Here is a 25,511-nt window from a genome sequence, read left to right as displayed (position 1 = left end):
TAAACCCAATTTCATTTTAATATTATTTCTTCATTCATTTATTTTATTCCCCTCACTTCATTTTTCAAAAACGCACTTTACTTTATCACAATTACTAACATACAAAAACAATAAACAAATATTTAGGGAATGAGTAGTGCTCTGCTCCCTGAAGATAGGGTGCAACTATAGCAAAACCCCATTTTGCGGTAGAAATTGGTACTTTGATGTGGGTAGGTTTGTGGGTGTTTATTGGTTTTGTTTATCTGTATTCACCTCTTACACTATTTTAAATAACTTGCAATTAATACTCAAAACCAACATATGTGTAATCCAATTTTAACATGTGTAAAACCCGTCATTTTACTTAGAAAACCATAGTTTAAATAATTGTATTACATTTTGTTTACTGTAATTGAAAATTATCCTCAGTGCACTTTTATTTTGGTTGGTTGGGATAGATTTAAAGGCTGAAACTTTTAAAAAATCTACCATAAATAACATTGTTCAAGATCGAATATAGATTAAAAACCTTAAAAAGAATCTCCTTCAAAAAAAAAAAAAAGAAGAAGAAGAAGAAGAAGAAGAAAACCTTAAAATGAATCTATCACAATGTTGCCTGCTGGCCCTCTTGTAAAGCTGTTGGGCCAATATTCCCATCTCTTCCATCCGTCCTCTGTGTTGGTATGTGGGCTGTGGGGAGAGAGATGGGCTTGACCTATTAAAATCTTTTGGGTAATAAGTTTCTTTTTTATCCAGCCAGGAATAGAGAAAAGGAAAACGAAAAAGAAAACACAGGAGTAGTATGAATACTATTGCCGTTCATTACTGTAGTTTAAATAATAATTTTTAGTGTTTAAATAATATTATATATATTTTTATACACATTTTTATTTACATATATTTTTAAAAAATACAAATAATATTAATAGAAATTTCTTACCAAACGGACCTTATGTATTATTGAATTTTGTGTAATGCTATTATTATTGAATTTTGATAAAAAAATGTTTCATTATACATTTCCCCAACATTTTTTTTTTCAATATGAATACTATGCCATTAATGTCTTTTCAAGGCTATGGACCTACGGTTCCGGCATTGACTTTGAGTAATTTCCACAACCTTTGCTTAGCAGTTAACACATCCACAACCAATGGTGTTAAGGGCTAAGATTGGCAAAACACAAGGTCCTCATTTTTTGGCTCTCTTTTCTTTTTGGTCTCAATCTTTCCAGTCAAATCACATAAATTCGAATAGTATTTGTGTAAGACCATAAATATTGATTCAGTCAGAAAAAAGAAAAAAGAAAAGTCATAACAATTGGACTGTAAGCCATCAAGACAGTTGTTTCATAAATTCACAGCTAATTTCAACCAATAATCCTGCGCACGGGACCAAATTATATCATACAAATGCAATTTCAACCTTGAAAAAGATTGAGCAACCAATTGAAAGACTAGGGATGATAGCTGACCCCGTGAAGATATGTCTATGTGCATCAAGAATTTAAAGTTAGAAGTGACAATGAAATTTGTACACGAGAGAGGCACGGGATGTGAATGAGAGGGAGAGTTTTCTTTGCTCTGTAACCTCAAATTTATACAATCAAAATCAAGTGAATCCGTGAGTCTAATAAAGTATGATTGACATTTTTTAGCTATAGACAAGACTCGTCTATGAATGAAGGCAGTGACTTATTACCATTTTTGGTTGTTATGGGCAGCAATTGCTATATATTTTGCGTGCTCAAGAGATTTCGACTTCTATGCTCTACATGGCTAACAACTGTTGCTCCATTGAAACAGAGCCTAAGACCCTGAATGAAGGACAACTTAACCGTGCCAGGGTAAATAACCTTACTTTCTCTCATTTGTTATTGAACCATTTATTGCATCTTAGTTTTTTATGCTTAGAAAGGGTAGTTATATGCATTACCTTAGCAATTGATTGCATGAGTAATTCTCATTTGGAATGCTGCTTTATTCACTTCATACTTATAGGAAGATGATTTGTTTTAAGTTGAGCTTAATGACTTCATTACCTTAGTCTAAAAGATAACCATTGATCAAATGGTGGGAAGAAGTCTATGAAAATTATTCAATATTTCAAGAGTGATGTTCTCTCATTTTACATGAATGGTAAATCCTACCATAAATTTAAACGTGTAGCTTCTCTCCAGTAGTTTTGAGCATTGAAAGGGGCATGCTATTGACAAGTGTCTTAAAATGAACACGTGTCAGTCTCGTGTCCTGTTTTAGGCTCATGTCCACAAGAGAGAAGCCTTACCTTAAATTTAATTAGTGAGATTTACCACTATGCAAGAGTGAATTACAAAATAATTAGTCAGAGTCTACATCCCTCGACCTAATTATAAGCTAAGAGGGGAAAAAAGTCACATCTATCCATGGCTTTATTGCATTAGAAAACCTAATGGCACAAGTGAGAAAAATGAGAATATACGCTAGAAAATTCTTAAGATTATTTGTTTCATCAAACAATCATCTTGTTTTCACGCTAGTCTTTTTTAAGTCTTAACATTTTCTGACGCAGGAAGTGGCTGCAGATGTTGTTCAAAAGATGGAACCAAATGAAGCGTCAACTATATTCAATGAGGCATGTGCTTCAATAACATACATATCTGAAATTTGAATAAACTACTTTACAATAAGAATTCTAATTTTCTGACCATACTAACATGCTGCTTCTAAAAATTCTATGCAGATACTAAGCCCTCAAATAAAGGATCAAGAGCGAGAAAAGGAGGAAAAAGAAATTCACGAGCCTGTTGAGAAGGGTGACATTATTGAAAGACCTTGCCAATGCTTGTGCACTACTGCCATTGTAGAATCCCCAGATCCAACGAGTCTTAAGGAGCCCCTCTCAGCTCCATTTTGAAACCATCTTATTGATGAGATGGTCTTGTAGTAATATGTGGTCTCTAGTTGTCATAATTCTTATGTATAAATTATAATCATATTATTGTGAGATGAAGTGGTTATAATTTGCAATAAAACTGTATCTTTGTGGGGTGTGAGAATTTTTCTAGGAGATCTACGTTGGGCACCTTACCAATGAATAAACCGGACCTCTAAGGGAGCTTGGATATCCCCGGGCAATGAATACTGATATAAAGGTGCTGCAACCAAATACTTTTTTTTTTTTTTTTAGGTTGCGTTTTGGCCTTCTATGAAAAATATATTTTTTTTTTTACTATTTAGCTTATTTTTGTTACTATTCATGTGTTCCATTCTACTTTTTGATATTATTCATGTGCTTCACTGTACTATTTCAACTAATTTTTAACTTTATCTATATTACCTTTAACAAAAGTCTTTTAGTTTTAACTAAATAAACTGTCCCTAAAAAGATACTAAGTGACGTGCTTGGATTTTGTGAAGGCAAGACCCTTTGAATCCGTCAGGGTCCAATAAGAGCACATCTTACTCACACATCAACTAAAAGCAACAATCCCTTACCGCATGTTAAATATATTATGGCTCAAGAGGGTCAGTATTCTTGCAAATACGATCACTTAATAGTTAATAGCAAGCATACTAGTTTATGTTAATTTAGTGCTCTATAGTATATAAACTTCGGAAAAGTTAACGGATCCCCAAAGAAACTTGTTTATAAAACAATTTTAGAAACTTTTGAAAAGAAAAAACAATTAATTTTTTTAATGGCTTTTTATTGCAAGCCTGTTTTTTGCATGTTATCCAACGCTAAATTACCTCGAAAGTAGGAACAAGCAGCACCAACGGTAATGATGCACCCAAAAAAAAAAAAAAAAAAAAAAATCAAATGTCAATAAATCCAACTTTGCCTTTCAACGGTAATGATGCACCCAAAAAAAAAAAAAAAAAAAAAAATCAAATGTCAATAAATCCAACTTTGCCTTGTTCTTCTTTTATTTTTAATTTTTTGACTTCCCCATAAAACAAAGTAAGATAATATATAAACTTATAAAGGTCCAGTTATCAGGTGTCTTTAGGGCATTTAATAATAACACATTTTAAGAAAGTTTTGATATCATTTTTATGGAAAATATAAAAACTGTAAAAAAAAAAAGAATTTGCTTTTATATTTTCTTATAAAAAACTTTTGAAAATATTTCATTAACTAATAGGTCCATGAGGTCATGAAACTTTACTATATTATACTTTAGCCCACAACTTCACATATTTAATATCTTGCCCACATATTATCACAAAATTACAATTTAGACTCATAATTTAACATAATTAAAAATTTATCCACATTCTTTCATGAAATTACACATTACATATTAAAAATTTTACTCTCATTATTTCACAAAATTTCACTTTAGACCTACAATTTTCACATTTTCAAAATTTTATCCTCATACTTTCACAAAATTACTCATTAGGCCCCTACAACTTCACATATTTACAATTTTACCACATTTTTAATGAAATTACTCTTTAAAGCTTAAGGTTTCATATATTTACAATTTTGCTTGCATATTGTCATTAATGTCACATATTTACAGTCTTGCCAGCACATTTTTTATAATTACACTTTTGGCCTCATGTAGATTCATAATTACACTTAGCCCCCTCCAATTTGACATATACACTTTGATTCTTCCAAAAATTACCAGATTGTCGTAGACCTCACCCAAATGACTATAATACCCCTACGACCATTAGCATTCGATGATGCAAAAAAAAAAAAATATGGCAGTTCATTTTACATCCAAATGACTATAATACCCCTAATACCCAAATAACCTCACCCACCAGCATTCGATGATGCAAAAAAAAAAAAAAACTTATTTTGCATCCTTAAACATGACTTTATCTATTTTACCCACTCATTTTACATACAACCCAATAAAATAATGAAAAGTATTCTTATCTTTCTCTTTCCTCCCATTATTTTTTTCTCTTCATACATAACCCCAAGACTAAATATATATATATATATATATTTTTTTTTACAACTTATGCATATATGCAACTTTACTATTCATAGGTGGCAAATTTTTTTAGGTATACAATAAAAAAAAAAAAAAAAAAAAAAAAAAAAAACTATTTTACATCCTCAAACACTATTTATCTATTTTACTAACTTATTTTACAACTCACCCTATATCTAGTTTTTATTTTTACATATAACCCAATAAAATAATATAAACTACCTAATAAAATAATAAAAAGTATTATTCTCTCTTTCTTTCCTCCACTCACTTTTTCTCTTCATACAACCACATTGAAATAATATATATATTTTTACAACCTATGAACAGTAAGGTTGCATATGTGCAAGTGCTTTAACAATTTTCTCTTTTTAAGGTGTTGTTATAAATTAAGGCTACAATTTGACTTATTAAATCAAGCCTGTTTGGTATAACAATTTCATTCCTAGTAAGTTTCTAGTAATATTGTTCAAGAGGTGTTTAAGCCACTCGTTAAGAAGGATTAAACCTACATTGAAAAATAGTAAAGAGTTTAAGGTTGAAAGCAGTTAGACTCCCTATAAAAGTAGCTCGACTACATTATTAAATTCTACCTTAACAAGTGTCATTCGATACACCTTAACATGATCTTATTTCTAATTAGTTTTTGTTAAGGCGCCTCATAGTAATTTGCTTTCTCTCATGGTACTTTAGTCTTAAGTTCTTGTGATTTTTAGGTGTAAGTTTATTGGTAATTTTTTTTTTTTTTTGAAAGGTATTGGTAATTTTATTATTGAAAGTAAAAACTTTTAATTGTATCTTTATAATTGTAAAGGCAAAGTAGCGTGCGTGAGTAAGTGATGGCAAAGCAGCTGACCAAAACAGAGTAGGAAGAGGGTGTTTTGGTCATTTCAGCCAAAACTCTTTCCAAGATCAAATTTGAATTTGGAAATAGGTTTTAGGGTTTCAAAATCAAAAAAGTTCTTTTCTTTCATTTTTTAAAAAACACATCGTTTTTGTTTTTGGTTCCATTTGGTATTACAACTACAAGCTCTGAGCTGAGCTCTGCTTCTATAACTTTTGGGAGGGAAAATTAGCTCAGCAAAAAAAGAAAGAAAGAAAAAACCCTAATCTCTCCCTCGCCAGGTACGCTCTCTATCTATCTATCTATCTATCTATAGTTTTTGTTTGGTTGCAGAGAAAAAACGAAGGAAAAGAAGAGAAAATTGAGTTTTGATTTTGTTGGGTCACGATTTTTGAGTTTTCTGAAGTTCCACTGTTTAGCTTAGTGAAGAAATTGGTTTTGGAGAAAAAAAGCTGTGAGAGTGTTAACTTAGGTACTCAATAGTTCGTAGGTTCTAGATGGTTCTCTTGCTTTTCTTCTTCTTTTTCTCGCAAACCAAACGATAGGGGATTGCTTTGAAGGTTTGTTTATTTATTTGTGTGATTGGTTTGTATTTTTTTTGCTGTGGTTGCTGAGAGAATTAGGAAAAATGTATGTAACTTGTAATTTGGATGATTAGATTTTATGTAAATTGCTGCTTAGGGTTTTTGGTTGATTTGAATACTGAATGAATTTTAGCTTCCTAAGCTGGATTAACTTTACTGCTTCTTCACCTTTTTAAAAAAAAAAAAAAAGCGTGTAGTCCTTGTTCAGTTGATTATATATTGTGTTGCTGAGAAATATAAATGGCTGACCCTAAATAATCTATTGAGGATCTATAGCTGACCCCAAAATTTCGAGACTCAAGCTTGGTTGTTGTTGTTGTTGTACGTTGCTGAGAAAGAAATGAAAAGGAATGCTAATTTAAATCATTGAATGAAGTAGTATTCATTTGTGAGCTCAGGAATAAATGGATTTTTTGTTTTGGTTTTTTGGGTTGTACTGTGCCCTGTGGAATGACCATACTCTAACTTGAGACTAGAACCTTTAAGTTGGTCTACTTGTTATTTTCATAGAAACTAAATGGAGGGGTAATTAGTTTTGTGCTGGTTTGCAGAGGCTGCATTTCATTCTAAAAATACTGTAAGATGAGCACCACAGTACAGAGAACTCCCAGATCTGGGAGGCAGTCGTTGTTTTTTCAGGATTTGGCATCTCCAGTTTCTGCCCGGAGAGGGAAGTTTTCAAGTCCAGGTCAGGCAGCAGCTGTGTCTGCTCTGTGGCGTGAGAATTTTGCAGGGTCGGATCTTCCACCTCCTCCTGTTTTCACATTGGAAGACCGGTCAGATTTTTCTCCTGAATCTGGGATTCCAGATTACCCGTTATCTCCAGAAGCCAAATCAGACCCTAGAACTCCTGTCCAGAGTTCTGGTCGGGACATCTCAACTCCAGGGAAAAACAAATCAGAGGCAAGCACTTCTTATGCCCTGATGGGCGCACAGCAAAACCAACAGGGTTCAGCGGGTTTGAATTGGTGGTCACCTGCAAAGAGTGGCAGTGAGCAAGAAGATAAAGGTAAGAGTTCGCCTGTTGAGGGTGTGGTTCAGCCTGGTGCTTTGATCACACTTCCACCCCCAAGGGAAGTTGCAAGACCGGAGGTACAGAGGAATTGCTTGCCCACAGGTGACCTCAATGAGGAAGAATGGGTTACTGTCTATGGGTATTGTTTTATCCTTTCTTTTGTTTCATACCTGTCTGTTACTTTTAATCTCTTTGCATCTTTTATGTTATTCAAAGCTCTGCAAACATTTCATATCAAGCCAAATCTTTAGAAAATGATGCTTTCCAGAAAGATAGTCTACAAATTGTCATTGTAGCCAACAACATAATTTACGCTGGTTGCCTCAATAATTAAAAGGTTGATGGAGTTGGGGCCTTGAAAATAATTTTATATTTGAGTCTGACATGCTAGAAATACTTTTTAGTTATATGGGTTACATACAATTTCTGTCTTAAAAAAGAACCATACAGATTGGTTACTAGTCCATATATATTTTTAACAGAGCACCATTACATGAAATTTCCATTAATCTATGGAACACATTTTTGTATGCTAAACCTTTTGTATAATTCATCTTTTATTGGTAAGTTTACACACGCAACCCACAAGCTTCCACTTCACCCTTTATTATAGGAGGAGGAGGGTGCTGTCTGAGCTAGAGCTCAATAGCTTTACAATTTATCTCTTCAAGAGTTAAAAACACATATTTAGCTCATTGGGTCTTACAACACATCATTCTCATGGTTAAAGTAAGCGAAAATACCATTTTGGCGTCATTGTTTGGTAGCAGTCAATTTGGTTCCTGTTATTTTCATCTTGCAGTCAATTTGGTCCCTACCATCAGCTCACTAACGGAAATTGATTGCAAGTAGAAAATAACAAGGACCAAATTGACAAGTACCAAATTGATAGTGATCCCAAAATGTAAGGACAAAAATTGTGTTTTTGCCTTAAAGTAATAACTACAATGATATGAAGTGATAATATAGTGATCTTATAGTATTCTTGTTTGGTACATTTGCTTTGTACTTCCTTTATGTTTAACAATATAAAAGAACAAGGACTTTAATGTTACTGGTTGTCCAGTGGGAAAATGAACACTTCCGTCGTGGATTTGTTGAAAACAAAACATGAGTTACTTTTTTATCAAATACAACAGACTAAATCGCCCACTTGATTTGATTCAATGATTTATAATACTAAAAATGTTGTTGATTGGTCTCTGGTTGAATTTTGTCCTGATTCTCTAATATTTTCACAATTCCTACAAGCTAGTTATTGGTATGCCTATAAAGTTGCAGAAATTTGTAGAGAGCATCTTTAAATGAAATAGCTATGCAATTATATTTATGTTCTTAGAGCTGGTTCCAGCTATAGACTTTGTTAAAATCCCTCACCTTAAAGTCATGGTGTTAATTATATTTAAAATGGAATTGAGATAAAGGATCCAAACTCTATGAAGTTAAGGATGAAGTAAAAGAAAATCAAGCACAGGGGGATTTATATTATGTAGCTTGAAGTTGAATAGAGTGGCTTAGGGGAATAGGCCATAGGGGTTCTTGGAATTTTAATCATGGTAGATCCAAAGAGAAAACTGTAATGAATGAGGGAAGAGAATGAGAAGAAGTAGGTGTGGTAACAAAATAAGGCTAGAAAAGAAAAAAAAAGGATATAACATTATTAATTGGATGTTGATCAATGAAAATTGGATTGGAATTGACCCTTTAGTGTGTGTTTTGATGAACTCATTGCATTGGCTTATGTTACTAAAAAATAAGTTGGATAAAAGTCCAAAGGCACCTAGAAAAAGTGAGGCTTTAAAAAGTTATACATAAGCTGGTACTGAAAATAGATTGGATTTTAAGTTAAAGCAAGTAGGCACAGTAGACTATATTGAGGGAGACGCCAGGGGTTCAGTAGAAATTGACAAGAACAAAATGAATAAGTCATCTAGGCAATATTGATATATATTAATTTATAGCTGGTTATATGGGAGAATTGAAGCATCTTTAAGGCTTCTACTTTGTTTCTACATGATAGACAAGAGACTCAAGTTTGAGCATGCCTTAAGGTTGTTTTCCGTCTCTCAAATGTGAAGTTCTACTGTTTGAAGCTTCTAGGTCTGCATCTGAGCGTCGTACTTGAGGCCTAAGCCCTTTAAAGCAATGTTTGTGATATTTCCTTAGTTATCAATTCTTTAATTATATAAAATGTGCTCATATAAACATTTATTTATTTTTTATTAGTCTTATATAAACACTAATTACATTGTTGGCCTATAATACTGTTCTTTTTTACTTCCAGGTTTTCCCCATCTGATACAAACTTAGTTTTGAGGGAGTTTGAAAAGTGTGGTGTGATTTTGAAACATGTTCCAGGTCCAAGAGAAGCTAACTGGATGCACATTCTATACCAGGTTCTCTTTAACTGTTGTTTCAAGTTTGATAAATTTGGTTTTCTTTCATATGACATCAACAATCTCTTCTTTCTGCCTTTTCGTTGGGCCTTTGATGTTACTATCACTTTGTCAAGTGAAAAGCACATTTTTCAAGTTTCGTAATAAGAATTTTATGACAAATGGGAAAATAAAATAACTCAGAAGGTGATAGAAATAATAATAATAATAAATTTTGATGAGGAGTAATAATTATAAAATGGCTGGCTGAGCATAACTAATTTTAGTAATTGTTTTCTGTTGACCCTAACCTTACAAAGGTGTCACCTGTTGTAAACTTTTCCTTTGCTTTGATTTGCTAAATGTGGAAAAACTGCTATCCATTCTTGTTGTGTTCAAAGCTGGCTTCTTGTTGGCTGGATGCTCCAGTTGCACGTGCGACAAGTGTATAATATTGATCCGTCCATTTTATATGCTCTTAACTCTAAGGTAGAAAATAGAAACTCTTGACCTGATCTAGCACTCAATGGCATGCAATCTTAAGCAGGATCATGTATGTTATGTTGATGTGATGATAAAACATGGTTTCGTAGATTCATGATTTGCATATAAACTATTTCTTAACTGGTCATGTCACTGTATGAAAAACAATTCTTGTAAATACATGAAGTCAATAATCTTATTCATGTAGTTAATTAGGAAAATTGTGTCCGTGTTTTTTACATAAAAAAAGTCTTAATTACATCTATAGTGTACGTACACTATCAAGATGAAATTACATATCTATATATAACTTCTGATATTGGCTTGAGGACATCTGTTGCACTTGAGGTATTATAATATGTGAAACATGATATGGACAACCTTGTGTAGTTTTTGATTAGAATTTTGAAGTACTTTATTGGTAACACAAGCAAAATTTGCCTTCCAAAGTGGTCCAAGCAAAGTTTATATATGATGTCATCTCTAACAATGATCTTGCCCTTTTGTTGGTCTTGTGGTTCAGTAATGCTTTCTAATCTGCTGTAGGGGTTATAATATCCACTCTTGTTTCTGGCCTCCCCCGACCCCCTCCCTCTCCTCAGGTTTGGAGTTTGGAAAAGTGTTACTGATTTGGTTGCCTTTTTGTTGGTGCAGAATCGATTTGATGCTCAGAAGGCTCTCAGCAAGAATGGCATGCAAATCAATGGGGTACTAATTGTAGGTGTTAAGCCATTGGATCCAATGCAACGCCAGGCTTTGAGTGAAAGGGTCAACAATCAGGGATTCATGACTTTACCTCCTCAACCGTCCACAAAATCCTCAGAACTGAACACATTGAAAGCCCCCTCTCGCCCCTATTATCTTCAAAATGGCAGTACCAATACTCGGCAGTCAGGAGGTGCCATTGCTTCCCCAACAAAATCTTTGGTGTCTAAAATCATGGATCTGATGTTTGGAGTTTAGGCTGGTCAACTGGTTTTATGCTATCTAGGTTATAAGCCAATATGCTACTTCCAAGGCAATTTACTATACAAATGAGAGTTTCAGCACTTGTAAGCTTGAATCAGGTTTTTCTTTTGCTATTTTTCTCCTGGTGGGAAATGCTTGATTTTTTCTTTATTGAAATTGTACAAGACTGAAAGTACCATTCACCCTGAATAGTTCATTTATGAAAGTATTTAAAGAGAAGAATTTGAATTTCCATGTTTAGTTGTTTTTTGTTGTGTTTTAATAAGCATTTCCATGTTTAGTTTAAATGGCCTGACTAGGACTTAAAAGTAGAAATTTTCTAATCCATAAAATTCATGGTGGATTAAAACATTAATAATGTAAATATGAAATATTCAAAGTGTAACATGTTATTCGATATAAATTATAAAGTATTTCATTTGGATTAAGTTGTTCGAAAGTTCAAATACATCATGGTTTTAAATGCTAAATGCAGCCCAAAACTCAAATCCATCATACTGGCTCGATAAGCATGATGTTTGTCAGGGTAGTGATTTTCACACATTGAATCATCTCTCTCTCTCTCTCTCTCCCCCTCTACATGCGCGCGTGCACGGACACACACATACTTGTATATCCTTCCAATAGGTGTTCAGGATCTTGCACTGAACTCCTGGTCTATTTTTGTTTTTCTCTTGCCTCGTGGCTGCCTTGAAGGATGCCTTTGGATGGCTTTCCTTCTTGGGATTTCATGAAATATATTAGATGTAATTTTGGTTGCTTTTATTCTTTCCCAATGAAGAAAAAGATAAAAGAGAAAAAGAAAAAGAAAAAGAAAAGCATCCCTGAAGCTGCAAGAAATATTGTCTTAACGATCAATTTGTCTAGTTTATGCACCCAATAATGTATATTGGGAGGGAAATGCATAAAAGACAACTTGAGACGACAATGTGAGTTTGACAATAATAGACCATGTTACACTCCATCTATGTAAGAATGATTGCTCAGGCCCTTTCTCGCAATCAAGCTTTGGTATTGTCTCAAGCTTACGCTTTCACAACAAATTGGTATAAGAGCTTTTACATGTGACTAAAGCCATGTTAGTTGTAACTTGTACATTTTGCTCATTGGAAATTAAATCCTGACTACGCCACTGTAGCTGGTTGGTGTGGTTAATCAGAAGACACACATGGACACGACAATTTTTTGTAGGTTAGCATTTAGAGTCCGTTTGAATATAACTGAAAATTGAAAAACACTATAGTAAAATAATTTTTAAATGTGTGAATAGTACTGTAAGACTCATTTTTAATGAAAAAGTTGCTGAAAAGTGATGTTTGTGAGTCCCGTGAACAGTGTATGGGACCCACTGATGTGCTGAAAAAGATGGAAAAAGTCAAACATTGCGGTTACTGTTCATGAACAATAGCCGTAACAATGAGGTTTGTCTCTCAAACGCGTGCCAAAAAAAAAAAAAAAAAAAAAAAAAAAAAAAAGAAAAACGCCAGACACAGACGCACTGGGTTTTTCAACAGAATCCAAACGTAACCTTAGTGTACATGAGTTTGTGTCTAATGAGTTGACACACTTTAATATGTTTAAATAATGAGTCAATTCTATGTTAACTTAACTCACAAATAACTTGAAATGACACGATTTATATAAATAAATGTCTTTTATCTAACAAAAATTTGAATAATAAATATGATTGGGGAAATGGAAGAATTTTGATGGTTATATTGATAAATTATTCATTGCAACTCGAAGCCTTCGTTTGGGAGTTCATAAGAGAATGAAATACAATGATCATAAGGGAAAGGAAAGAAAAGGAATAGAATGAAATGTATTTAATCAAGGGAAATGAATGAAAAATAATGGAATGAAATTAAATAATTTTTTTTTGAGTAAACAGAAATACTTATTAGAACACATACGAAAATAGTAATACTAGTGTTTTAAATCGAGTTTATAATATATTACATAATCAGAGTACAACTACAAAAGGGTCTAACCTTTGTAATTGTAGACTGGGGTTGGAATTAAGTAAACTTGATTGGATATTTTAAAATAAAGGAATGGAAATGAATGAAATTTAAGTAATCTTGTTTGAGAGTAATATAGAGGGAACGAAATAGATTAATTTTATAACAATATTTCTATTAGACCTATATTTTAAAATAAATGGTTAAATATATAGGGCTATTGGAGTTTTAGTAAAAAATTCATTAAATGTAATTCCATTCCCTCGCATTCCTTCCAATTTCGGAGAGAATGAAAATTTAAGTTTTAAGGGAATAGAGAAGAATAAGTATTCACTTCTACCCATTTCATTCCCTCACTTGAACTCCCAAATAAGGGAATGAACTTTCCATTAAAACCCCCAAATAAGGGAAGGGAGGAATATTTTAAAATGGACAAAATTTAGCTACAAAATTGGTTGTAGCCTTAGGCTACAAACTCACTCAATAAAATAAATATTACTGCATATTTTGAAAATCTAATGGTTGAATTACATGTTCTTTATGCTCTTAATACACATGTCAATTTTTGTGTCAATCAGATATTATTTACCATATAATCTATAATCTTATATTTTATACATAATTTTAAATTACAAAAATTTGCAATTTAAAAATTTATTGATGACATAGTTACTGATCTTTAATTTTCTTGAAATTTTGCAAACATGGAGGATATAAGAAGAAGATGTAATCCAATGGTGGATTTGTCAAAATTAACCTTCAATAAAAATATATTGAGTGAGTTTGTAGCCTAAGGCTACAATCGATTTTGTAGCTAAATTTTGTCATTTTAAAATTATCATTTTCATTCATTTCTATTCCATTCTATTTCCTCCTCCCAAACGAGGGCTAAAGCTCCTAACCCTCTTACCCAAAACAAAAAGGGAAAAAAAAAAAAAAAAAACTCTCTTTTTATTTTACATCTTCAAATATTATTTTATCTATTTTACCAACTTATTTTACAACTCATCCTACATCTAGTTTTTATTTTTACATACAATCCAATAAAATAATAAAAAGTAGTATTCTCTTTTTCTTTCCTCCACTCACTTTTTCTCTTCATACAACCACATTAAAATAATATATATATTTTTACAACTTATGAACAGTAAGGTTGCATATGTGCAAGTGCTTTAACAATTTTCTCTTTTTAAGGTGTTGTTATAAATTAAGGCTACAATTTGACTTATTAAATCAAGCCTATTTGGTATAACAATTTCATTACTAGCAAGTTTCTAGTAATATTGTTCAAGAGGTGTTTAAGCCACTTGTTAAGAAGGATTAAACCTACATTGAAAAATAGTAAAGAGTTTAAGGTTGAAAGTGGTTAGACTCCCTATAAAAGTAGCTCGACTACATTATTAAATTCTATCTTAACAAGTGTCATTCGATACACCTTAACATGATCTTATTTCTAATTAGTTTTTGTTAAGGCGCCTCATGGTAATTTGCTTTCTCTCATGGTACTTTAGTCTTAAGTTCTTGTGATTTTTAGGTGTAAGTTTATTGGTAATTTTTTTTTTTTTGAAAGGTATTGGTAATTTTATTATTGAAAGTAAAAACCTTTTAATTGTATCTTTATAATTGTAAAGGCAAAGTAGCGTGCGTGAGTAAGTGATGGCAAAGCAGCCGACCAAAACAGAGTAGGAAGAGGGTGTTTTGGTCATTTCAGCCAAAACTCTTTCCAAGATCAAATTTGAATTTGGAAATAGGTTTTAGGGTTTCAAAATCAAAAAAGTTCCTTTCTTTCATTTTTTAAAAAACACATCGTTTTTGTTTTTGGTTCCATTTGGTACTACAACTACAAGCTCTGAGCTGAGCTCTGCTTCTATAACTTTTGGGAGGGAAAATTAGCTCAGCAAAAAAAGAAAGAAAGAAAAAACCCTAATCTCTCTCTCGCCAGGTACGCTCTCTATCTATCTATCTATCTATCTATCTATAGTTTTTGTTTGGTTGCAGAGAAAAAACGAAGGAAAAGAAGAGAAAATTGAGTTTTGATTTTGTCGGGTCACGATTTTTGAGTTTTCTGAAGTTTCACTGTTTAGCTTAGTGAAGAAATTGGTTTAGGAGAAAAAAAGCTGTGAGAGTGTTAACTTAGGTACTCAATAGTTCGTAGGTTCTAGATGGTTCTCTTGCTTTTCTTCTTCTTTTTCTCGCAAACCAAACGAGAGGGGATTGCTTTGAAGGTCTGTTTCTTTATTTGTGTGATTGGTTTGTATTTTGTTTGCTGTGGTTGCTGAGAGAATTAGGAAAAATGTATGTAACTTGTAATTTGGATGATTAGATTTTATGTAAATTGCTGCTTAGGGTTTTTGGTTGATTTGAATACTGAATGAATTTTTGCTTCCTAAGCTGGATTAACTTTACTGCTTCTTCACCTTTTTTTTAAAAAAAAAGCGTGTAGTCCTTGTTCAGTTGATTATATATTGTGTTGCTGAGAAATATAAATGGCTGACCCTAAATAATCTATTGAGGATCTATAGCTGACCCCAAAATTTCGAGATTCAAGCTTGGTTGTTGTTGTCGTACGTTGCTGGGAAAGAAATGAAAAAGGAGTGCTAATTTAAATCATTGAATGAAGTAGTATTCATTTGTGAGCTCAGGAATAAATGGATTTTTTGTTTTGGTTTTTTGGGTTGTACTGTGCCCTGTGGAATGACCATACTCTAACTTGAGACTAGAACCTTTAAGTTGGTCTACTTGTTATTTTCATAGAAACTAAATGGAGGGGTAATTAGTTTTGTGCTGGTTTGCAGAGGCTGCATTTCATTCTAAAAATACTGTAAGATGAGCACCACAGTACAGAGAACTCCCAGATCTGGGAGGCAGTCGTTGTTTTTTCAGGATTTGGCATCTCCAGTTTCTGCCCGGAGAGGGAAGTTTTCAAGTCCAGGTCAGGCAGCAGCAGTATCTGCTCTGTGGCGTGAGAATTTTGCAGGGTCGGATCTTCCACCTCCTCCTGTTTTCACATTGGAAGACCGGTCAGATTTTTCTCCTGAATCTGGGATTCCAGATTACCCGTTATCTCCAGAAGCCAAATCAGACCCTAGAACTCCTGTCCAGAGTTCTGGTCGGGACATCTCAACTCCAGGGAAAAACAAATCAGAGGCAAGCACTTCTTATGCCCTGATGGGCGCACAGCAAAACCAACAGGGTTCAGTGGGTTTGAATTGGTGGTCACCTGCAAAGAGTGGCAGTGAGCAAGAAGATAAAGGTAAGAGTTCGCCTGTTGAGGGTGTGGTTCAGCCTGGTGCTTTGATCACACTTCCACCCCCAAGGGAAGTTGCAAGACCGGAGGTACAGAGGAATTGCTTGCCCACAGGTGACCTCAATGAGGAAGAATGGGTTACTGTCTATGGGTATTGTTTTATCCTTTCTTTTGTTTCATACCTGTCTGTTACTTTTAATCTCTTTGCATCTTTTTTGTTATTCAAAGCTCTGCAAACATTTCATATCAAGCCAAATCTTTAGAAAATGATGCTTTCCAGAAAGTCTACAAATTGTCATTGTAGCCAACAACATAATTTACGCTGGTTGCCTCAATAATTAAAAGGTTGATGGAGTTGGGGCCTTGAAAATAATTTTATATTTGAGTCTGACATGCTAGAAATACTTTTTAGTTATATGGGTTACATACAATTTCTGTCTTAAAAAAGAACTATACAGATTGGTTACTAGTCCGTATATATTTTTAACAGAGCACCATTACATGAAATTTCCATTAATCTTTGGAACACATTTTTGTATGCTAAACCTTTTGTATAATTCATCTTTTATTGGTAAGTTTACACACGCAACCCACAAGCTTCCACTTCACCCTTTATTATAGGAGGAGGAGGGTGCTGTCTGAGCTAGAGCTCAATAGCTTTACAATTTATCTCTTCAAGAGTTAAAAACCCATATTTAGCTCATTGGGTCTTACAACACATCATTCTCATGGTTAAAGTAAGCGAAAATACCATTTTGGCGTCATTGTTTGGTAGCAGTCAATTTGGTTCCTGTTATTTTCATCTTGCAGTCAATTTGGTCCCTACCATCAGCTCACTAATGGAAATTGATTGCAAGTAGAAAATAATAAGGACCAAATTGACAAGTACCAAATTGATAGTGATCCCAAAATGTAAGGACAAAAATTGTGTTTTTGCCTTAAAGTAATAACTACAATGATATGAAGTGATAATATAGTATTCTTGTTTGGTACATTTGCTTTGTACTTCCTTTATGTTTAACAATATAAAAGAACAAGGACTTTAATGTTACTGGTTGTCCAGTGGGAAAATGAACACTTCTGTCGTGGATTTGTTGAAAACAAAACATGAGTTACTTTTTTATCAAATACAACAGACTAAATCGCCCACTTGATTTGATTCAATGATTTATAATACTAAAAATGTTGTTGATTGGTCTCTGGTTGAATTTTGTCCTGATTCTCTAATATTTTCACAATTCCTACAAGCTAGTTATTGGTATGCCTATAAAGTTGCAGAAATTTGTAGAGAGCATCTTTAAATGAAATAGCTATGCAATTATATTTATGTTCTTAGAGCTGGTTCCAGCTATAGACTTTGTTAAAATCCCTCACCTTAAAGTCATGGTGTTAATTATATTTAAAATGGAATTGAGATAAAGGATCCAAACTCTATGAAGTTAAGGATGAAGTAAAAGAAAATCAAGCACAGGGGGATTTATATTATGTAGCTTGAAGTTGAATAGAGTGGCTTAGGGGAATAGGCCATAGGGGTTCTTGGAATTTTAATCATGGTAGATCCAAAGAGAAAACTGTAATGAATGAGGGAAGAGAATGAGAAGAAGTAGTTGTGGTAACAAAATAAGGCTAGAAAAGAAAAAAAAAGGATATAACATTATTAATTGGATGTTGATCAATGAAAATTGGATTGGAATTGACCCTTTAGTGTGTGTTTTGATGAACTCATTGCATTGGCTTATGTTACTAAAAAATAAGTTGGATAAAAGTCCATGGCACCTAGAAAAAGTGAGGCTTTAAAAAGTTATACATAAGCTGGTACTGAAAATAGATTGGATTTTAAGTTAAAGCAAGTAGGCACAGTAGACTATATTGAAGGAGACGCCAGGGGTTCAGTAGAAATTGACAAGAACAAAATGAATAAGTCATCTAGGCAATATTGATATATATTAATTTATAGCTGGTTATATGGGAGAATTGAAGCATCTTTAAGGCTTCTACTTTGTTTCTACATGATAGACAAGAGACTCAAGTTTGAGCATGCCTTAAGGTTGTTTTCTGCCTCTCAAATGTGAAGTTCTACTGTTTGAAGCTTCTAGGTCTGCATCTGAGCGTCGTACTTGAGGCTTAAGCCCTTTAAAGCAATGTTTGTGATATTTCCTTAGTTATCAATTCTTTAATTATATAAAATGTGCTCATATAAACATTTATTTATTTTTTATTAGTCTTATATAAACACTTATTACATTGTGGGCCTATAATACTGTTCTTTTTTACTTCCAGGTTTTCCCCATCTGATACAAACTTAGTTTTGAGGGAGTTTGAAAAGTGTGGTGTGATTTTGAAACATGTTCCAGGTCCAAGAGAAGCTAACTGGATGCACATTCTATACCAGGTTCTCTTTAACTGTTGTTTCAAGTTTGATAAATTTGGTTTTCTTTCATATGACATCAACAATCTCTTCTTTCTGCCTTTTCGTTGGGCCTTTGATGTTACTATCACTTTGTCAAGTGAAAAGCACATTTTTCAAGTTTCGTAATAAGAATTTTATGACAAATGGGAAAATAAAATAACTCAGAAGGTGATAGAAATAATAATAATAATAAATTTTGATGAGGAGTAATAATTATAAAATGGCTGGCTGAGCATAACTAATTTTAGTAATTGTTTTCTGTTGACCCTAACCTTACAAAGGTGTCACCTGTTGCAAACTTTTCCTTTGCTTTGATTTGCTAAATGTGGAAAAACCGCTATCCATTCTTGTTGTGTTCAAAGCTGGCTTCTTGTTGGCTGGATGCTCCAGTTGCACGTGCGACAAGTGTATAATATTGATCCTTCCATTTTATATGCTCTTAACTCTAAGGTAGAAAATAGAAACTCTTGACCTGATCTAGCACTCAATGGCATGCAATCTTAAGCAGGATCATGTATGTTATGTTGATGTGATGATAAAACATGGTTTCGTGGATTCATGATTTGCATATAAACTATTTCTTAACTGGTCATGTCACTGTATGAAAAACAATTCTTGTAAATACATGAAGTCAATAATCTTATTCATGTAGTTAATTAGGAAAATTGTGTCCGTGTTTTTTACATAAAAAAGTCTTAATTACATCTATAGTGTACATACACTATCAAGATGAAATTACATTTCTATATCTAACTTCTGATATTGGCTTGAGGACATCTGTTGCACTTGAGGTATTATAATATGTGAAACATGATATGGACAACCTTGTGTAGTGTTTGATTAGAATTTTGAAGTACTTTATTGGTAACACAAGCAAAATTTGCCTTCCAAAGTGGTCCAAGCAAAGTTTATATATGATGTCATCTCTAACAATGATCTTGCCCCTTTGTTGGTCTTGTGGTTCAGTAATGCTTTCTAATCTGCTGTAGGGGTTATAATATCCACTCTTGTTTCTGGCCTCCCCCGACCCCCTCCCTCTCCTCAGGTTTGGAGTTTGGAAAAGTGTTACTGATTTGGTTGCCTTTTTGTTGGTGCAGAATCGATTTGATGCTCAGAAGGCTCTCAGCAAGAATGGCATGCAAATCAATGGGGTACTAATTGTAGGTGTTAAGCCATTGGATCCAATGCAACGCCAGGCTTTGAGTGAAAGGGTCAACAATCAGGGATTCATGACTTTACCTCCTCAACCGTCCACAAAATTCTCAGAACTGAACACATTGAAAGCCCCCTCTCGCCCCTATTATCTTCAAAATGGCAGTACCAATACTCGGCAGTCAGGAGGTGCCATTGCTTCCCCAACAAAATCTTTGGTGTCTAAAATCATGGATCTGATGTTTGGAGTTTAGGCTGGTCAACTGGTTTTATGCTATCTAGGTTATAAGCCAATGTGCTACTTCCAAGGCAATTTACTATACAAATGAGAGTTTCAGCACTTGTAAGCTTGAATCAGGTTTTTCTTTTGCTATTTTTCTCCTGGTGGGAAATGCTTGATTTTTTCTTTATTGAAATTGTACAAGACTGAAAGTACCATTCACCCTGAATAGTTCATTTATGAAAGTATTTAAAGAGAAGAATTTGAATTTCCGTGTTTAGTTGTTTTTTGTTGTGTTTTAATAAGCATTTCCATGTTTAGTTTAAATGGCCTGACTAGGGCTTAAAAGTAGAAATTTTCTAATCCATAAAATTCATGGATGGATTAAAACACTAATAATGTAAATTTGAAATATTCAAAGTGTAACATGTTATTCGATATAAATTATAAAGTATTTCATTTGGATTAAGTTGTTCGAAAGTTCAAATACATCATGGTTTTAAATGCTAAATGCAGCCCAGAACTCAAATCCATCATACTGGCTCGATAAGCATGATGTTTGTCAGGCTAGTGATTTTCACACATTGAATCATCTCTCTCTCTCACTCTCCCCCTCTACATGCGCGCGCGCGCACACACACACACACATGTATATCCTTCGAATAGGTGTTCTGGATCTTGCACTGAACTCCTGGTCTATTTTGTTTTTCTCTTGCCTCGTGTGGCTGCCTTGAAGGATGCCTTCGGAATTTGGATGGCTTTCCTTCTTGGGATTTCATGAAATATATTAGATGTAATTTTGGTTGCTTTTATTCTTTCCCAATGAAGAAAAAGATAAAAGAGAAAAAGAAAAAGAAAAAGAAAAGCATCCCTGAAGCTGCAAGAAATATTGTCTTAACGATCAATTTGTCTAGTTTATGCACCCAATAATGTATATTGGGAGGGAAATGCATAAAAGACAACTTGAGACGACAGTGTGAGTTTGACAATAATAGACTATATTACACTCCATCTATGTAAGAATGATTGCTCAGGCCCTTTCTCGTAATCAAGCTTTGGTATTGTCTCAAGCTTACGCTTTCACAACAAATTGGTATAAGAGCTTTTACATGTGGCTAAAGACATGTTAGTTATAACTTGTACATTTTGCTCATTGGAAATTAAATCCTGACTACGCCACTGTAGCTGGTTGGTGTGGTTAATCAGAAGACACACATGGACACGACAATTTTTTGCAGGTTAGCATTTAAAGTCCGTTTGGATACAACTGAAAACTGAAAAATACTGTAGTAAAATAATTTTTAAATATGTAAATAGTACTGTGAGACTCATTTTTAATGAAAAAGTTGCTGAAAAGTGAGGTTTATGGGTTCCGTGAACAGTGCATGGGACCCACTGATGTGCTGAAAAGGATGGAAAAAGTCAAACATTGCGGCTACTGTTCATGAACAATAGCCGTAACAGTGAGGTTTGTATCTCAAACGCATGCCAAAAAAAGAAAAAAAGAAAAAGAAAAACGCCAGACACGTATGCGCTGGGTTTTTCAACAGAATCCAAACGTAACCTTAGTATACATGAGTTTGTGTCTAACGAGTTGACACACTTTAATATGTTTAATAAATGAGTCAATTCTATATTAACTCACAAATAACTTAAAATGACACGATTTATACAAATAAATGTCTTTTATCTAACAAAAATTTGAATAATAAATATGATTGGGGAAATGGAAGAATTTTGATGGTTATATTGATAAATTCTTCATTGCAACTCTAAGCCTTCGTTTGGGAGTTCATAAGAGAATGAAATAGAATGATCATAAGGGAAAGAAATAGAATAGAATGGAATGGAATGAAATGTATTTAATCAAGGGAAAGGAATGAAAAATAATGGAATGAAATTAAGTAAATTTTTTTTTGAGTAAATAGAAATACTAATTAGAACACATATAAAAATAGTAATACTAGTATTTTAAATCGAGTTTATAATATATTACATAATCATAGTACAACTACAAAAAAGTCTAACCTTTGTAATTGTAGACTAGGGTTGGAATTAAGTAAACTTGATTGGATATTTTAAAATAAAGGAATGAAAATGAATGGAATGTAAGTAATCCTGTTTGAGAGTAATATAGAGGGAACGAAATAGATTCATTTTATAACAATATTTCTATTAGACCTATATTTTAAAATAAATGGTTGAATATATAGGGCTATTGGAGTTTTAGTAAAAAATTCATTAAATGTAATTCCATTCCCTCGCATTCCTTCTAATTTCGGAGGGAATGAAAATTTAAGTTTTAATGGAATAGAGAAGAATGAGTATTCACTTCTACTCATTCCTTCACTTACTTGAACTCCAAAATAAGGGAATGAATTTTCCATTCTTTTCATTAAAACCCCCAAATAAGGGAAGGAAGGAATATTTTAAAATGGATAAAGTTTAGTTACAAAATTGGTTGTAACCTTAGGCTACAAACTCACTCAATAAAATAAATATTATTACATATTTTGAAAATCTAACGTTGAATTACATGTTCTTTACGCTCTTAATATACATGTCAATTTTTGTGTCAATCGGATATTATTTACTATATAATCTATAATCTTATATTTTATGCATAATTTTAAATTACAAAAACTTGCAATTTAAAAATTTATTGATGGCATAGTTACTGATCTTTAATTTTCTTGAAATTTTGCAAATATGGAGGATATAAAAAGAAGATGTAATCCAATGGTGAATTTATCAAAATTAACCTCCAATAAAAAATATATTGAGTGAGTTTGTAGCTTAAGGCTATAATCAATTTTGTAGCTAAATTTTGTCTTTTTAAAATTATCATTTTCATTCATTTCTATTCCATTCTATTCCCTCCTCCCAAACGAGGGCTAAAGCTCCTAACCCTCTTACCCAAAACAAAGAGGGGATAAAAAAAAACTCTCTTTTTACTTTATTTTCTTAGACTATGTATTAAATGGATTGAAATTGATCATGTTGTGTCAATTCACTTAATAACCAAATTGTGTTATAGTTGAGGGGCTTTAACACGACAATTAAATGGATCAAATTTAGGTTGTGCTAAGTATTTGAATACTCTGCCTCGATATGACACAAACATGACCTGTTAACAAGAATTGTCACTCCACAATTAGTAATGGATAGAACATATTGTATCTTACTTCTAGTTATGGTTGTTTGGGTATAATTTAATTTTATTGACTTATTTTGGAGGCGTGGGCAACGTAAACTAACCTTAATGGTTTTGTCTTGAGGTAATTCGAAACCCAATTTGGTTTCCACTTGTATATGTGTCTTTATAGTTTATATGTATGATCTCCTTTGGTTGCGATAAAGGTATTTTTGTCAAGCAAAAGCATCTGCACAGTCTGGCTCGTCAGGGTGGACGTCCCCTCCAATGGGACCCATGGATCAAAGACCCGTTGGGTTGAGTTCTTGGCATCCTGACGAGTCAATTGTCCACTCTTCCCAAAGGTCCGGTCAGGCAACTACTTATGTGATCGACGGGCACATTTGTACTTCCTCATTCGCATATCGACGGGTGGAGCTAGACGCATACCAACGGATGGAGTTAGATGCATACAGACAATTGAATTAGCTGGGTCCTAAGGCCTTTTTGTATCCTCCACTCATGAGTCCCTACTTGGAAATAACTTGCACACCAAGTTCATATGTTATCTATATGAGAAGAAAAGCCCTAAGATCTTGGGGCTTTAACTCCAGATCTCTACAAGGAAAGCTTCTACATTCAAGGAATCTTGGTCAACTCTACATTACTATATAAGCACTAAGCTTCATCTTCCTTAAGGTACATGAAAATTCCTAGCTCTAATACTATTGAGTTCATAGAGATTCTACTGTCACTGACTTAACCCTTGGAGGGTCTTTGGCCCAGTGCTCTTTGTTGGTTTTTTGTTCTCTTGTTCTTCAGGTACCTTAATTGGTGCGCATGTAGACAGTCAACTCACTGACGATTTTTGTGCATCATCAAGTTGCTTTATTATATTTTATTATTTTTAAAGTATAGCAAATTGGCTAAAAGAAGAAGAAGAAGGAAATCCATTAATCCAGAATAGAAATTGTTTGTGGACCATGTTAGATAGATTGTCAGGGTGGTGAAAGTTCCAATTATAAAGCATTCAAGCTCAATTAAATAATTTAAGGTAAATTACAGTTGTCACCCTTCAGGTTTGAACTAATACCAAATAGGTCCAAAATATTTAAAAAATAACCAATTTGGTTCCTAAACCATATGCTCTTAGAAATGGAAATGTTGTATTTAACATATGAATCAAAGACCAAATCTGTTAGGTTTGAAATTTTTTGGACTTGTTTGGCTTTATCCCAAACCTCAAAGGTGCTAATTGTAATTTATCCAATAATTTATAACCAAAACGGCAAAACCCAACATTGGGTATTTGGGTTGTAGTTCATGATTCACCAGTTCACCTAAAAATCAAGTGTTGCATCTTGTTTCATTATATATATATATATATATAGTTTGTAACTTTAGCATTTTCCTATAACGATAATTTAGATAGGGCTTATCACTAATTATGTTAGAAGAGGGAACCGATTTCACTAAATAGATTTCGGGTTGAGTAAAACGTGTGATGTAATGATAGGGAAAACATAAATTTCACAATATAAAGAGTTTATAAGTTGATATGTCACTAATAACTAAAACATAATTTGAAGGGTAAGATTCTATTTTGGTTTTTAAACTTTACCAAAAATTCGTTTTTCATCCTTAAATTTTAAGAAGTTCATTTTTTGTCCTTAAATTATTGAAAATTTATATTTCGTTCACAAACTATTGAAAATGTTTTATTTATGTTCTTAAACTTTACTAAAAGTTTGTTTTTTCATCCCTAAATTATTGAAAATGTTATTTTTTTATCTTTATTTTTGTCTCTAAACTATATATATTAAAAAAACTTTTTACAAAGTTTAAGAATATAAAAAAAAAACTTTTTAAAGTTTAGGGATGAAAAAAAACCTTTTGTTAGAGTTTAGGAAGAAAAGTAATATTTTATCCTAATTTAAATATTCATTTTTTCTTCAATAAGGAGATTTCATTGAAAGAACAAACGAGTAAAGGACACCAAACACAACAGACAATTCACGGGAGGTTTCGGGGGCAATAAAATTCTCACTAAATTAAGGTAGAAGACAAGCCTTTATATTATCCTTGATTAAATTGGCTATTTCACACTGAACTTCACCTTGACTAGCCTCAACAGCTGTTTTGTCCGTGCAAAAGATAATTGAGATCGATAACGATTTAAAGTTAATAAAAAGGGGAA

The 25,511-nt window shown here is 33.1% G+C and overlaps 3 protein-coding genes across 3 annotated transcripts; all 3 read left to right on the top strand.

Moving 5' to 3' along the window:
* Positions 1 to 1,644: 1,644 nt before the first annotated feature.
* Positions 1,645 to 3,216, top strand: LOC112010410 (uncharacterized). Its single transcript, XM_024042751.2, has 3 exons — positions 1,645 to 1,828; positions 2,533 to 2,595; positions 2,704 to 3,216. The coding sequence occupies exons 1-3, from the start codon at positions 1,748 to 1,750 to the stop codon at positions 2,875 to 2,877; spliced, it is 318 nt and encodes a 105-aa protein (XP_023898519.1). The 5' UTR covers positions 1,645 to 1,747; the 3' UTR covers positions 2,878 to 3,216.
* A 2,650-nt stretch (positions 3,217 to 5,866) lies between these two features.
* LOC136069250 (nuclear pore complex protein NUP35-like) lies at positions 5,867 to 11,425 on the top strand. The gene is made up of 4 exons (XM_065777556.1): positions 5,867 to 6,046; positions 6,901 to 7,503; positions 9,649 to 9,760; positions 10,877 to 11,425. The coding sequence occupies exons 2-4, from the start codon at positions 6,932 to 6,934 to the stop codon at positions 11,183 to 11,185; spliced, it is 993 nt and encodes a 330-aa protein (XP_065633628.1). The 5' UTR covers positions 5,867 to 6,046; positions 6,901 to 6,931; the 3' UTR covers positions 11,186 to 11,425.
* Positions 11,426 to 14,910: 3,485 nt separating this feature from the next.
* On the top strand, positions 14,911 to 20,453 carry LOC112010429 (nuclear pore complex protein NUP35). Its single transcript, XM_024042770.2, has 4 exons — positions 14,911 to 15,094; positions 15,948 to 16,550; positions 18,680 to 18,791; positions 19,907 to 20,453. The coding sequence occupies exons 2-4, from the start codon at positions 15,979 to 15,981 to the stop codon at positions 20,213 to 20,215; spliced, it is 993 nt and encodes a 330-aa protein (XP_023898538.2). The 5' UTR covers positions 14,911 to 15,094; positions 15,948 to 15,978; the 3' UTR covers positions 20,216 to 20,453.
* Positions 20,454 to 25,511: the final 5,058 nt, after the last annotated feature.

This window comes from Quercus suber, unplaced genomic scaffold (assembly GCF_002906115.3).
Source record: "Quercus suber isolate HL8 unplaced genomic scaffold, Cork oak 2.0 scaffold_10, whole genome shotgun sequence".
NCBI classification, from domain to species: domain Eukaryota; kingdom Viridiplantae; phylum Streptophyta; class Magnoliopsida; order Fagales; family Fagaceae; genus Quercus; species Quercus suber.
Note: the sequence above shows the minus strand (reverse complement) of the source record. Positions and strands in the feature narration are given on the sequence as shown.